At 42.4% G+C, this 15744-nt stretch overlaps 1 protein-coding gene across 4 annotated transcripts in view; it reads right to left on the minus strand.

The window, feature by feature from the left end:
- LOC119912609 overlaps positions 1–15744 on the minus strand; it is a 390500-nt gene that overhangs the window by 14933 nt on the left and 359823 nt on the right. For 2 of the 4 annotated variants that reach the window (XM_038731885.1, XM_038731883.1), the window contains exons 2-5: positions 11363–11704; positions 3857–4198; positions 3680–3784; positions 1175–1510 (exon numbers count right to left, since the gene is read on the minus strand). The exons of 1 other annotated variant lie outside the window; for it this stretch is intronic. In XM_038731885.1, the coding sequence (XP_038587813.1) occupies positions 1175–1510; positions 3680–3784; positions 3857–4198; positions 11363–11704 (1125 nt within the window). The remainder of the gene's footprint in view (positions 1–1174; positions 1511–3679; positions 3785–3856; positions 4199–11362; positions 11705–15744) is intronic. One more of the 4 variants, XM_038731886.1, reaches the window with a different exon arrangement.

Genomic DNA, 15744 nt, shown 5'->3' on the forward strand with positions numbered 1-15744 from the left:
TGCAAAGTGAAGATTTCCTGCTGCTGCAGCTTCACATTAAAAGCATTTAACTGGTGAAACACCAGTTGATTTTAATTATGAAGGACTTACAGGAAATGCTGAGTGTGTGTGAATAAGATTAGCACTGACCGCTATCGTTCATCAAAAATGTGTCTACAAAACCGAACAACGGCCATTCAGACATTTTCTGCCAGCGGCTCATTTTGAAATGTTGCAGGGAATAATGGAATAAGGACCAGCTACAGTGAGCTGTTGGATGAAGATCTGCAGGCGACAGGCTGCACACGGAGCTAACCAGCTCCTCTCACTGGGCCCTGCTGTTCACAGACTAAAGAAATCTACAAAAAAGAGAAGCTGCTGAAATTTTACTGAGAATCCACAAAAAGCTGCTCAGAGACAAACCAGAGCTCATGACAGAAATGCAGCATTTACTTCTACACAGTCCCCCACTGGGAGGCATCAGCAGCTGGTATTAGTGACTGATTCATTCTCAGGTTGTTCCTGAATGGTTCCTCACTTGTTCCATGGCAACTACCCAGAGCACCCTGTAAAGTGCTGCATCACCTGGAGATCAGAGTGTCATTATATGTTCTTGACCACTGGGTGAAATGTTTAACCTACCTGTAACATTTTGTTTTTCAAGTTATAAAGTTTAAGCTGAACAAACACTTTTTAGGAGAGAAAAATAAGAAGAAAGTGTCACGGGATCCAAATAAAACTTCAATTCATTATGATCTGTATAGAGCAGCTCTCTAATCTGAACGCCACCATTGTAAGCAACTTTGATTTGAACCCTGGAACTTCAGATCCTCAGAGAAGGTGACTTACTGACTGAGCTACTGGTAAGAGGCTCTTTTGACACACCTTTTCACAAGTTGAGATGGTGATATCACATGTGCCAGACCCAGATAGTTTAAAGATAAAGATAGTAAAAAAAAATTCACACATCATTCTGCTTGTTTTTGGTGTGTTAATTATTTTATATTTGCCTTGTTGTTGAAATGTGCTACACAAATAAACTTGCCTTTACCCTGACTTCTGAAAACGTTTAATATTCATCACAACAACCTTCTTTAGAAGGAAAATAGTAATATAATATTCAAACCTTTGTTTGTTTCAACTGGAACATGTTTATCTACAAAACTGACCTCTGACCTGTATCTCCAGCACTGACCTTTGACCTTGAGCAGGACTTGTTTCTCCATCAGGATGTCTCCCTCCCCTCTGTAGACGGTGCAGGTGTAGGTGTTACTGTCTCTGTCTGTGGGATATTTCAGGGTCAGACTGAGGTCTCCAGGTCTCTGCAGGTTTCTCTTCATCTCTGTTCGGTCTCTGTAAAACCCGTCCTGTTCTTCAGGCTGGTCAGAGCCGTTCTTATATACGTGGACCTTCCAGTTGACTTTGTTCCTCCACTCCACTGTGACGTCTTCAGGCAGGTGAGCTGTGGTTTTGCAGGGCAGCAGGACAGACTCCACCCCTGAATCCACCTCCACCTTGTAGACTGAGAGGACTACAAAGCACAACATCAGCTGTACAGACAGCAGCAGGAACTCTGAAATATGTCCCATTGTTCCATCTAACAGAGACAGTGTTGTCTAAATCAAATCTATATTTGATGTGACTACCCTTTACCTTCAAAACAGTATTGATTCTTCTAGGTAAACTTGCACAAAGTCAGGGATATTGTAAGCATATCACCAGGTTTATGATTAATCAATTATACCAAACAGGTGCTAATGATCACCAACTCAACATGCAGGTTACAACAATCATTAACTGAATCAGAGACATTTAGCATGAGCCTAAATGCAGATAAATTTAAATATAGCGTGCAATATTTCAGTTCATCGATGTAGAAGGAACTAGAAGGAAAAGTTGATGTTTTTACAATAATGCAATTACTTGTTTGATTTATCAAAAAATTTACCCATAAAACATGTGTGGATAATTTAGAATGCAAAAATATTATTCATATTACATGTTATATTTGACTGCTATGATTGTCTTTTAACTAAATGCACCTTTAATTAGCAAGAAAGTTTTGGGGAGTAATCTTAGGGAACAGTCAGGCAAGCAGAGAGTATCTAAGTTAATGGAGACATTTTTACAGAGTGGTCCTTTGGGTTTATTGCTGTTGATATGGATGAGGGGAATAGTTACAGTGTCAAGCTAAGGCTTCATTCAATGGAAACTTAGACAGCAGGTAGCAGGAATACAACTGGGTGAGGAACAGCCAAACTCAGCTAACAAGGTGAGTTGTTAGAAAGACAGAGGCTGTATTCAGAACCGCCTGCTATATACTACTGTAGTATGAAACTGTTAAATTGATTTATTTTACAGTATGCTAGGCCAGGCTTAGCCAGTTTTTCCGGTTTTTAAATCTTATGTAAGGACAACAAGGCTGCAGCCGATCTGTAGCAAGTGTTTGCTTTGGTATATTGGTGCATAAATAAGAATTCTATAAAATAAAAGTTAATAAAAAGCAAGTACTGTAACGCAACTGTAACATTACACGAATGATAATAATAAACCCACAAGAGTCCCCTTTTAAGCTTCTGCTATTATTTATTTTTTTATCAAACTGCTTCTAAGTTACACAAGCCTGTCCATCATGAGCCAGATGTCTCTTGATTTAAGAAAAACGTTACATCACATTACTCAGAATGTTAAGACAGAATAACAGCGGTACAAACATTTAAACTGTCTCGCAGAGACCCGCTGTTGCTGGACTCGGCTGCTGCGTCGGCTTGTTAGATAACCCCACAGGCAGGGTCATTAGCTTTCCCCGCTGCACTTAGAAAGCTTCTCAACTCCGAAACCGTTCGAGCACATTTTCGATTCCACAACAATTTTTGTAAAACTGCGGATATTTGAAATCTACACAGTTGATTTCTCACCTCAAAACTTGGTAGAAGTGGATTTAGTGATTGGTTATTTTTGGCATACTGCAGATTTTGCTTTTGTTTGCATACTGCATAATACATACTACATTAAGGCCAAATCAGTACGTACTACTAGTATTACAGTCACAGATTTTGACAGTAAAGAACACTTCCTGCTGCTGCACGAGTTGACTAAATTTTCATCCCTTCATAGTGACGAGAAGCTGGTGAGATTTTACTGAGAATCCACAAAAAGCTGCTGAAAGACAAACCAGAGGTCAGGACAGAAACACAGCATTTACTTCTACACAGTCCTCTACTGAGAGTCATCAGCAGCTGGTATTAGTGACTGATTCATTCTCAGGTTGTTCCTGATTGGTTCCTCACTCCTTCCCTGGTAACTACTCAGAGCACCCTGTAAAGTGCACATAGTGGTTTCTCAGCCACTTTCGACCAGATGACTGAACATTTACTAAAGCTGCTGCTCATGACTGTCAGGACTGCAGCGTTTAGCCTGCTGTTTAAAACCACAGAATAAGAAATGTTACCTCTGTCTAGATAAATGCAGTAAACCACACAACATGCTGTTTACTAAAGTTACATTGAAGAGCTGATTTTTACTCAGAATAATTGAGTTTGAAGGAACTCTGGAATTACTTCTGGAGTTTCTCTTCAGTTTTCTGCTGCAGTTTTTTTTCAACTCTTAACTCTTTTAGTTCATAGAAGAAGAGAGCTGCAGTTTGTCTCAGCAGTCACGGAGTGACAAGGGTAAAGATAAGTCAGTAGTAGTGACATACCTGACATGAAGTAGCGCCGGAAATGTACCATAAGACCCGCAGCAGTAACAACAACACCAACACCCAGGATACCCAAGAGAACTGTGGCCCAGGTTGGAAATTGTTCTGTGGGAACAAGAAACAAAGAACTTGACCTCTGACCTGTATCTACAGCAGGTGTTAGGTTTTCTTGCTCACCTTTGACCTTCAGCTGTATATTTCTCACTCTCCGCTGTCCTCCTATTGCTCTGGCAGTGCAGGTGTAGCTGCCGCTGTCAGAGAGCTGGAGTTTTGTCAGGTTGAGGCTGAGGTCTCCAGTTTCCAGAGCGTCAGTCATCATGGATGTTCGGCCGCTGTAAAGCTGGTTTTGGTCTTTAAGTTCATCACCTTCCTGCTGACGCTGGTGGACGGTTGGAGGATTGAGATCGTAGCGGCTCCACACCACTGTGGGGTTGTTCATCTCAAAAGTCTGAAACTCACAGGGCAGCAGGACAAACTCCTCCCCCTCATACAGCTCCACAGCTGAGGCATGCTGGAAAACTGTGAGGTCACACAGACAGAGAGGTTCAATCACAGCAGGCAGGCATGTGATAGGCCAAGGGCAAAAAAGCAGGAAAATATACTCAGACCCCCCCCGTCACCCCGATTAAACTGGCGGCGGCTCTAATATGGATGGTAAAGCAGGACCCATGACAATAATTTATTTAATGGATGTGTTGCAGTGGGAATCAAAGACAAGGGTTTAATCCACTGCTCCATCGCAACTTCTCTATAATAATTATTATTTTGTATTAATTTTTACCAAACCTCAACAGCTAACTGTGCAACATGACACATGAAATAATTGAGTCTATAACTAAATACTATAACTACTAACTTTCAAATTAGTTCAGTTGAAGTTAATTGATGATTTTTAATGAATAAGAGACAGCAGCAAAGGTCGCAGCCTGTTTAAGACCAGTGGCCTGTAGTACGAAACGAGGTAACTGGCTTATCCAGGTAACTTCAGGAGTAACTTTGTGCCGTCGGGTGTAACTTCTCAGTTAACCCGCACTACGAAAGGTGGATAGGTGTAAACCGAGGTCTGTTGCCATGGCAATTACGCCGCATCTCTAAACTGCTCCGAGCAGGTTTTGTTCGTCGTTAACTCGAGGTTACCCTGTATGTGGACTACACACATCTGTACTCAGTGTTAATGATGAGAAGCAGGATATTAATACACACCACTTCATAAAATATGTTTAGATTTCATCCTGATTTGTTCCAATTAAGTTCTGAACTCAACAGCATCACGTTCAGACAGCGAGCCCTGCAGCCTCTGGGATTTCAAAAACCTCCGCCGGTCAAAAACCTCCGCTTCCCGACGTAGGATCCTGAAGGAGGCTGTGCTCAGACGCTCCGGAGGCCGTCTCCACCCTGCACCGTCAGGTAGCCCTTCTCTCAGGTCTGTTACTGCTACTCCAACACAACACTCGGCAGCTCACACACTCCATCCTCAGTCCGCACGCAGTGTTGAAGCAGATTCTGCTCAGTCCTGCTCTGGAACCACACAACCAGCATCTCCTCGTCCTCTTTTCTCCCCAACCACACTAATAATTGGTGACTCCATAACCAGAAACCTCCGTTTCTTTAACGCTACCACTCACTGCTTCCTCGGTGCCACCATGGCTGACATTTTAAAAGAACTCCAGGACCTGATGCCGTCGCTCCCGTCCTCCATCACAAGAGTGATAGTCCATGTCGGAACAAATGACACAGCTCTTCGGCAGTCTGAGCTGACAAAATTAGATTTTAACCGTCTTTTTAACTTTTTAAAGCAGTGTGGAAAGTCAGTTTTTATCTCTGGTCCCATTCCCACAGTTGGTCGCGGTGCTGGCCGCTTCAGTAGACTCCTTGGCCTCCACGACTGGCTCCAGTCCGCCTGCAGGGCTCATCGTATGTGTTATGTGGATAATTTTAATATTTTCTGACAAAGAATGTCTCTTTTTAAGACAGACGGACTTCACCCAAACAAACGGGGCTCAGAAATGTTAGCTGCGCACATACAGCATGTGGTGCGGTCCACACATGACTTACGTGAATGACTAATCATTCATGCAGCACACCTGGACTCACCACCGCTCACTGAACAGATCTCTGCCTCACCGCCACAAACAACTGTCTCCACCTGCTGGCATGTAAAGCTGTCTGCTCCCAGCGCTGTTCCAAAGACTTCTATTCCTGTCATCATTACGCATAGACCAGTAAACCGAAATGTGCACATTCCACACAGAAATAATAGTAATCTCTTAAGGATTAGGACAACTGCACCAACTCCAGCACTCAGAACAAACTCATTTAAAATGGCTCTCTTCAATGTGAGATCTCTCTCAAGTAAGACTTTTATCTTAAATGATTTTATCTTGTCTGCAAATCTAGATTTTATGTTTTTAAATCCGTTGAATCCTGGTTCCAAATGAATGACTATATCCAGCTAGCTGAACTGTGTCCGCCTCAATATGATTGTTTTAGTCAACCGAGGGTCAGTGGTCGTGGTGGTGGGCTAGTGAGCGTGTATAGGAAAAATTTTAAATGTCATCAAGTACGCTGTGATGAATTTAACTCCTTTGAAGTTCTCACTCTTAAAGTTGGAGGGCTGCAACCTATCATATTTGTTATAATTTATCGCCCCCCAAAACCTCCTGGAGGATTTTTATCAGAACTTCCTAAATTTTTATCTATTCTGGTTTTAAATTATGACAGAATTGTTCTTTGTGGTGATTTTAATATTCATGTTGATGACCCAAACAATGTTAATGCAACTGACTTTTTAAATATGGCCACTTCTTTTAACTTCAAACAACATGTCAAAGGGCAAACACATAACCGTGGTCATACACTGGACTTGGTTTTTACCCTGGGTGTCAGCATTTCCTCTGTGGAATTAGTGGACATGACCATATCTGACCACAGATGTATTGTTTTTAGCTGCGATTCGCCTGTTACTCATGCCGCCTCACCAAGCTCCGTGTGTTCTCGCATCTTTAATGAACAAAGTGTTTCAAAGTTTTGCGCATTCTTTCAGAGCCAAAGCCAACACCTGTCTGATTCCAACACCAACAATCTGGTCGATCACTTCAAACATATCTGCTTGTCGTCACTAAATATTACTGCTCCTCTAAAGGTTAGGCCTACGTCTAAAGCTAGTAAGCAACCCTGGATAAATGACAGCATTCGCAGCCTAAAAAGGGAATGCAGGAAAGCAGAGCACAGATGGAAAAAATCCAGTCTCCAAGTCCATTACCTCAGTCTGAAGGATTTATTAATTAACTACAATAACATGGTTAAGGATGCGAGAACACACTATTTTTCTGAACTCATTACTACACATAAACACAATCCCAGGTTTCTGTTTAAGACTGTGGATCAGCTGGTAAACCCAACCCCTCCTTGTGCCCAGCTGGAAGTAATGATGACTGTGAATTGTTTTTATCTTATTTTACCAATAAGGTGGTGTCAATCAGAGCCTCTATTACCCCTGCGGCCTCTTACTCAGAGGTTCCTCACCAGCAACAAGAGAGTTTTAACCAGTTTTATCCCATCGACTTGTCTGAGCTTTTAAAAACAGTATCACAAATGAGAGTGTCCTCCAGCCCACTTGATGTAATACCTACAATGTTTTTACTAAAAGTAATAGATTCTGTTGGGCCCCATTTGATCTCTGTTTTCAACAGCTCCCTATCTACTGGTTGTGTCCCTGATTATTTTAAAACGGCTTGCGTGAACCGACTTTTAAAGAAACCTGGTTTAGATCCCTCCCTCCCACATAATTTTAGACCAATTTCAAAACTGCCTTTTATTGCAAAGATTCTAGAAAGAATTGTGTCCAAACAGCTGCTCACTGTGCTGGAAAATAACAAATTATTTGATAAGTTTCAGTCTGGTTTTAGGAAGTACCACAGCACTGAGACTGCCCTGCTTAAAGTCACCAATGACCTTTTAATGTCTGCTGATGAAGGTATGTGCTCAGTCCTGGTACTCCTGGACCTTAGCGCTGCTTTTGACACCATTGATCACAACATCATGTTAGACAGACTGAGGCACTGGGTGGGGATCTCTGGTACTGCCCTAGAATGGTTTTCATCCTACCTGTCAAATAGGAAGTTTTATGTGTCTGTAAACAACTATGTCTCTTTATTCTGTCCTGTTAAATATGGTGTGCCTCAGGGGTCGGTCTTAGGACCCATTTTGTTTTCCTTGTATCTGCTTCCCCTTGGACATATTATCCATAAACATGGCATTTCTTTTCATATTTATGCTGATGACACACAAATATACTTGCCCTTCAGATCCACAGACCCTGGAATGCTGAGTTCACTTAACAACTGCCTTTGTGAAGTTAAAAAATGGATGTCAAATAATTTCCTCCAGCTGAACTCAGACAAAACAGAAATCCTGGTCATCGGGTCCCAGCAGATGGCAAATCAAATACTGCCATCTGCTGGTTCCCTAGTAAATCACATTAAGCCTGTGGCAAAGAACCTTGGTGTTTGGTTTGATAGTAATTTAAATTTCGAGCAGCACACCACAAAGCTTGTTCAATCATGTTTTTATCAACTTAGAAATATAGCTAAAATTCGATCTATGTTAACTTTTAAGGACACCGAGACCATTTTACAGGCCTTCGTCTCATCACGCCTGGATTATTGCAACAGCCTTTTCACCTGTTTAACCCAAAAATCTATTGATCGACTCCAGACTGTCCAGAACTCAGCTGCCAGGCTTTTAACCAGAACAAAGAAATATGACCACATTACTCCTATTTTAGCTTCATTACACTGGCTCCCAGTATGTTTTAGAATTGACTTTAAAATTCTATTGATCACTTTTAAAGCTCTTCATGGCCTCTCGCCTTGTTATATTTCTGACCTTTTAGTCCCATACGCACCAGCACGTACCTTGAGATCCTCGGGCAGAGGTCTGTTGTCTGTTCCAGAGTCTCGACTGAAAACTAAAGGGGACAGAGCGTTTGCTGTCAGGGCCCCGAGGCTCTGGAACAGCCTACCAAGGAAATCAGGTCGGCTGAGTCAGTGAACTCTTTTAAGTCCCTTCTTAAAACATACTTTTATAGGAGAGCCTTTCCCGATCTTATTTGACTTTATTTTATCCCTTTTATTTTATTGTATTTTACTAATTTTATATTTATCTTAAATGTGTATTTTAGTCTTTTCAATGTTTTCATGCTTTTATCTTGTGTCAGTAGTGGGATGGCTTGCCGTGAGGTCATCTGAGCCAGGCCCAGAGGCCGAACCATATGAGGGATAACATTAGTAACATTAGGGGTAACATTAATGATGGGATGTGTATAGTGTACTTTTCAGTAATACTGATCATATGTCATCATTTTACTGATTTTATTTTTATTTGAAGGTATTTTGGTCAAGATGTAATACATGCTGCTACCTTTTAATGTACAGAAATTTATTTTTGTAATGTACAAAAATTTAAGTTATTTAGTTGTCTGTGTGTGTGTTGTAAAATACTTTTTCAAAAACTGATTTTTATTATTATGCTAAAAGATATTTTTAATGCATCAATAATGCATTATTGTCATACTGAATTGTTTCATAATGCAGCTTCCCAAGATATTAATAGTGGCTCTTGGAGTATACTAGTAATAAATTACTAATATGCTGAAATGCTAATAAGAATGTTCAGGGAACACATCAAGTATAGCAAAAAAGTTTAATTTTTAAAAGTATATTTAAATGACAGTAAAATAGGTCCATTTTAACACAACTAAGTATATTAAAATATATTGCAATTATCTTAAAGTTGACTTTTAAGAATTTCAAAAATGGCACTTAACATACTTAAAGTTGTTCCAAAATAATACATTTAATATAGTATATAAGTGCATCCAAATAAAGTGCTACTTAAGTATATTTCTTTTTCACTTGGGGAGCGTAAACGAACATCCTTGTTGATACTTAGAAAGGAAGAAAACTTTACACACGTCACTCTAGATCCTTTCCATTTCACTCGGCCAGGTCCTGTACCCCCTTCCCCCTTCTTTTTTAAAATTTTTATTACAGATCTGCATGATTCATGTGCATCACATTTTCAGGTCGGAAAATCCGGAATTTCGGATTAATCTGGAAAAATCACATCCCTGAGCAGCCTCATTTCATGTCTTATTCCTCCTGGATCCTCAGGTGACCCAGAAACCAACCTGGTCCTGTCTGTGATTGGACGCTGCAGCTGATCAGCTGCTCTGAAACCACATCAGCACAGTTTAAAACCAACACCAGCTGACAAATAACAGAAGCACCTCAGCTGTCTGCCCAGAAATCTTGAAATGTTTTCACCCCCCACCCCCCATTGCCGCCTACCCAAGTTACGTCTATAAAGCAACAGTAAATTATATATATATAGCCTACATTTATTGTGATTTTTAAAATTACTACTGATAATAATTAACACTGCTAATATTAAGCTAGCAAGAAGGTCATGGGTTCGAACCTTGGTTGTTCCAGGTCTTTCTGTGTGGAGTTTGCATGTTCTCCCCGTGTCTGTGTGGGTTCTCTCTGGGTGCTCTGGCTTCCTCCCACCATCCAAAGACACGCAGGGTAGGTTAATTGGTGTCTCTGAAATTGTCCTTAGGTGGGAATGTGAGGTTGTTTGTCTATGTGTGGCCGCACCTGTGATGGACTGGCGACCTGCCCAGAGTGTACCCCGCCTTTTGCCCGATGTAAGCTGGGATTGGCTCCAGCAACCCTGTGCGCAGGATAAGCGGTTGACGATGGATGGATGGATGGAATATTAACTAGGTGGGTCCGGGGGTCCTCCCCCTGAAAATTTGGGGCTTTGAACACTTAATTTCCTGCATTCTGGTGAACAATTAAAAAAATATATATATATAGTGTAATATAATGCCGTAAGGCTGTCAGGCATTCTGTTCTGCTGTCAGATATGTTTCTCCTGTAGATCAACTTTTCTCATTTAATTTAATCCCAGCTGAGTCTGCATACATGCAGGCATGCCTGAAGTAACCTTAAGTCTTTCTAAATGTGCATGTGGCACCTTTTCACTTTCACTGATAAATTAGCTGAATTCATTTGAATTCTGTTAAAAAGTATTTATTGAAGCAATATTCAATAGGGGGGTCTGGGGCTCCTGTTAACTGTTAACCGTTTGTGTTAATACATTGACTAGACACTGACCAACAACATTTATATTTAAAAGTATTGATAACAATTTTGCTCGGGAAAATTAAGTCGCGGACAAGCCCTGAAGCTGTGAGCAATGCGCGCTCTCTCTCTCCTCTCGTGCTCTCTCTAAATGCAGGCAGTCTGAGTACGTGGTGGGGAGGGCTCACGTTGTGTGAACTTCAAACTCTATCAATATTATTGCGAGTAGCCTCTGCTCTTTGAAGACCTGCGAGACCGGCTGTGTCATGAAGATTACTGCATATTAACATGGAAAATATTTTTGTTGCTGTTGTTGAGTTACATTTGGGGCTACAGTCAAAACATCCTGGTGACCCCATTGGTGTCTAACTTTATTGCAGTGGGGTTGACTTTGTTAGCAAAAGGCCCGTAGAGTAAACTCCTGATGGATGAGTTACAGGTTTCAGGTTTCTTCTTTCCTATGCAGTGTGTGCAGTCTGTGAACTATAGAACTGACCTCTGACCTGCACCTATGGTTTTAGTGTTTGTCGCTTACCTTTGACCTTCAGCTGTATGTTTCCCACTTTCTGTGGTCTTCCTAACCCTCTGACGGTGCAGGTGTAGGTGCCGCTGTCAGAGAGCTGGAGTTTTGTCAGGTTGAGGCTGAGGTCTCCAGTTTCCAGAGCGTCAGTCATCATGGATGTTCGGCCGCTGTAAAGCTCGTTTTGGTATGTAAGTTCATCACCTTCCTTCTGACGCTGGTGGACGGTTGGAGGATTGAGATCTTTGCGGCTCCACACCGCTGTGGGTTTGTCCATGTCAGGAGTGGGATACTCACAGGGCAGCAGGACAAACTCCTCCCCCTCATACAGCTCCACAGCTGAGGTATGCTGGGAAACTGTGAGGTCACACAGACAGAGAGGTTCAATCACAGCAGCCTTATTTCATGTCAGCACAGTTTAAAACCGAACACCACCTGACAAATAACAGACGCACCTCAGCTGTCGTGTTGCTGTCAATGTTTAGATGTGTTACGAGCCGGCTCGTTAAGGGAGGCAGTAACACGTAATTGGGATAGGAAAGGAGGTGAAATGTGGCAACTGGAGGAATCTGGTTAAAGTCAAGTGTTTAATTAACCAAGAGAGTGCGCTTGCACAAGGAAATACAACAAAAAGAGGCCATACAGGTGCTGACAAATAACAAATACACAAAATGAAACAAAAGAGGGTCTTGTCCAAAGACAGTACTTAGCTTTAGGCTCAAAAATACACTAATGACAAAAACGAGGTCAGCACCCATACGCTTACAAAAATACAACGGACAAAATCAAACTTGCAGTTATTCTGCAACTCAGGTGTCAAACTCTTGGTACACTTTATCACACTAGGTGACTTACAAAGGTTCTAAAAACACTGACTGAAGCCACTCAGACAGGCAACAGACAGCAATATCAAGAAATACAAAATCTAAATGTTTCACATAATACCTCTACGTGAAAGCAGGTTTTAATAAGCACAAACATTATTATTATAAATTTTAAATATGCTTCACACCTTCCTCTTTATTCTCTTCTCGCCACACTCAGACGCACAGACACACAAAAAGCCTACACCTCAGGTAAACACTCCGGCTTGCCCCGCCTCTCTCTGTCTCCCCCCCGCCCGTTTACTCCACTTTCTCCATCAGCAGTAGGATACGTTTTACAAAGTCGCCTAAAGAGACAGAACTCTTTTTTTCTGTATTTTCCCAATGCAATACGTTATCACGGCAACAGGTGAGCCGCTTGTGGGCTTTTTAATGACGCAGCCTACCGAAACAAACATCTGCACCCTGTGTGTTCAATGCTGCTTTACCTGGTCTGTGCTTGTAAAATATCTACCGCGACTTGTAACATCTGCTACCACGTTTTAACTAAGTGAAGTCTGTGTGAGTGAACACATGTACATAAGACGACCGCTTTTACCTTGTCGTTATGAAATAGACTTGTTATTACAGGGATGTTGATGTCGCAATGGATCCATCCATCCACCACTGTGTCCCTAATGATCACCAAGACTTTTTGGAAAATATTTTGTGGACTGGCAAGACAAAGTTTGAACTGTCCGTCCCAGTACATCTGGTGTAAAACTATCACAGCATTTAATAAAAACCTTCAGAGAACCTGAAAGAAATGTGAACATGGTTGGTGGTGAACGGTGGACTTATGCTTAGGACTATTCCTCTTTCGGAGAGTCACCCAGCCACCCCGGCTTCAAGCTGCTCGGGAGAAGCAGCCCTGGGGCGTCTAACAGGAGCTAACTCAGGTCAGTACACCACAGCTACTGGGGGCTGGCTAAGCACAGTAAATAATAACTGAGTTTTCATGCTTCCTGGCTGATGTTTTGGTCACTTTTGAATGCTGGCGGTGCTTTCACTCTAGTGGTAGCATGAGACGGAGTCTACAACCCACACAAGTGGCTCAGCTAGTGCAGCTCATCCAGGATGGCACATCAATGCGAGCTGTGGCAAGAAGGTTTGCTGTGTCTGTCAGCGTAGTGTCCAGAGCATGGAGACGCTACCAGGAGACAGGCCAGTACATCAGGAGACGTGGAGGAGGCCGTAGGAGGGCAACAACCCAGCAGCAGGACCGCTACCTCCGCCTTTGTGCAAGGAGGAGCAGGAGGAGCACTGCCAGAGCCCTGCAAAATGACCTCCAGCAGGCCGCAAATGTGCATGTGTCTGCTCAAACGTCAGAAACAGACTCCATGAGGGTGGTACGAGGGCCCGACGTCCACAGGTGGGGGTTGTGCTTACAGCCCAACATCGTGCAGGACATTTGGCATTTGCCAGAGAACACCCAGATTGGCAAATTCGCCCCTGGCGCCCTGTGCTCTTCACAGATGAAAGCAGGTTCACTCTGAGCACATGTGACAGACGTGACAGAGTCTGGAGACGCCGTGGAGAACATTCTGCTGCCTGCAACATCCTCCAGTGTGACCGGTTTGGCGGTGGGTCAGTAATGGTGTGGGGTGGCATTTCTTTGGGGGGCCGCACAGCCCTCCATGTGCTCGCCAGAGGTAGCCTGACTGCCATTAGGTACCGAGATGAGATCCTCAGACCCCTTGTGAGACCATATGCTGGTGCGGTTGGCCCTGGGTTCCTCCTAATGCAAGACAATGCTAGACCTCATGTGGCTGGAGTGTGTCAGCAGTTCCTGCAAGAGGAAGGCATTGATGCTATGGACCGGCCCGCCCGTTCCCCAGACCTGAATCCAATTGAGCACATCTGGGACATCATGTCTCGCTCCATCCACCAACGCCACGTTGCACCACAGACTGTCCAGGAGTTGGCGGATGCTTTAGTCCAGGTCTGGGAGGAGATCCCTCAGGAGACCATCCGCCACCTCACCAGGAGCCCAGGCGTTGTAGGGAGGTCATACAGGCACGTGGAGGCCACACATACTACTGAGCCTCATTTTGACTTGTTTTAAGGACATTACATCAAAGTTGGATCGGCCTGTAGTGTTTTCCACTTTGATTTTGAGTGTGACTCCAAATCCAGACCTCCATGGGTTGATAAATTTGATTTCCATTGATCATTTTTGTGTGATTTTGTTGTCAGCACATTCAACTATGTAAAGAAAGGAGTATTTAATGAGATTATTTCATTCATTCAGATCTAGGATGTATTATTTTAGTGTTCCCTTTATTTTTTGAGCAGTGTATATCAGCACACCTCTGGAGTAATTAGGGGTTAAGTGTCTTGCTCAGGGACACAATGGTGGATGGGTCACAGTGGGAATTGAACCTGTGTTCCTCACACTAAAGGCAGTGTCTTATCTATTGCGCCCTCGCCACCCCATTTATTGTCACTGCAGAATGACTCTATGGTGACGTCACCACTGCAGCATAAGGCAGGAATTCTGATGGCAATTGATTTAATCTCCCAGATCCACACAAAGCACACACGCCTGGCAATCTGACCTGCACACCTCAAACCGTGCGGCCCAATTAATCCGGTGTGGACTTATTTGTGTTCAAGTGCGTCCATGTTCAAGTAAGTGCTGAATAATTGTCACCCTCATAGACCCATGGTAAAAGAGTGACATCGTAATATCGTCCTGAAATTCAATTTCATGTTCAGATGTCATAACCCATTGTCTTATCGTTTCTGATTGCCAACCTCTGTGGCTTTGTGGAGATAAATGTTATCTTATTAGTTTCAATATGTTTTGTTTCACCTTTGCTAGTTAACTCAGCTGTGAGAGTAATTAGTATATGGATATTAATGGTATTTGGACGGTAATATAGACACGCCATTTAATGTCCCTGTTTCACCACTAGGTGTTGCACTTTGATTATGTTTTCTAATGTGAATGTATTTCTCTGTCTGTTTAAGACGACATACCTTACTGCTTATGGATGACTAGTGTTTTTAAGTATTATTGGGGTTTGTTTACTATGGTGGCAGTTGTAATAACCTTTCAGTAGTTCTTACTTATTACTAACGTACTTAATAAAATAGTCTTGAACTATTTGAACTACTTACTCTGTTCTGTTATGAATATTTTAATCCTGTATTGCATTCATGTACAGAATGGGGAATATTCTTTCATGCATATGACTTAAACTTTATTATTTATTTGTTGAACTTCTGCAGAACCACCTACAGGAACACAAATTCACCAAGCTATATTACAGTCTGTTTAAATGTCCTGTGCTCTGCTGTGCCTCCAATCCTTAAATAAAGTGCAGAGAATTAATACTGGTGTCCTGTCACCTGCATTCTAACCGATGTACTGGAGCGAATGGTCAACATTAGAGTCAGCCAGTACAGTCCTGCATTTTACACACAGATGAGTGAAGGAAGATTGATTCAAGTAGTGTGTGATACAGAATGAAACTGTAAGTTGCTTTATATTTATGTGAGGTAAAGGAAAGGAGATATTTTAGTTGGCTA

Source organism: Micropterus salmoides, unplaced genomic scaffold, assembly GCF_014851395.1.
Source record: "Micropterus salmoides isolate LMB-PRFRI ecotype aquatic unplaced genomic scaffold, ASM1485139v1 Ms_hic_scaffold_2, whole genome shotgun sequence".
NCBI lineage: Eukaryota > Metazoa > Chordata > Actinopteri > Centrarchiformes > Centrarchidae > Micropterus > Micropterus salmoides.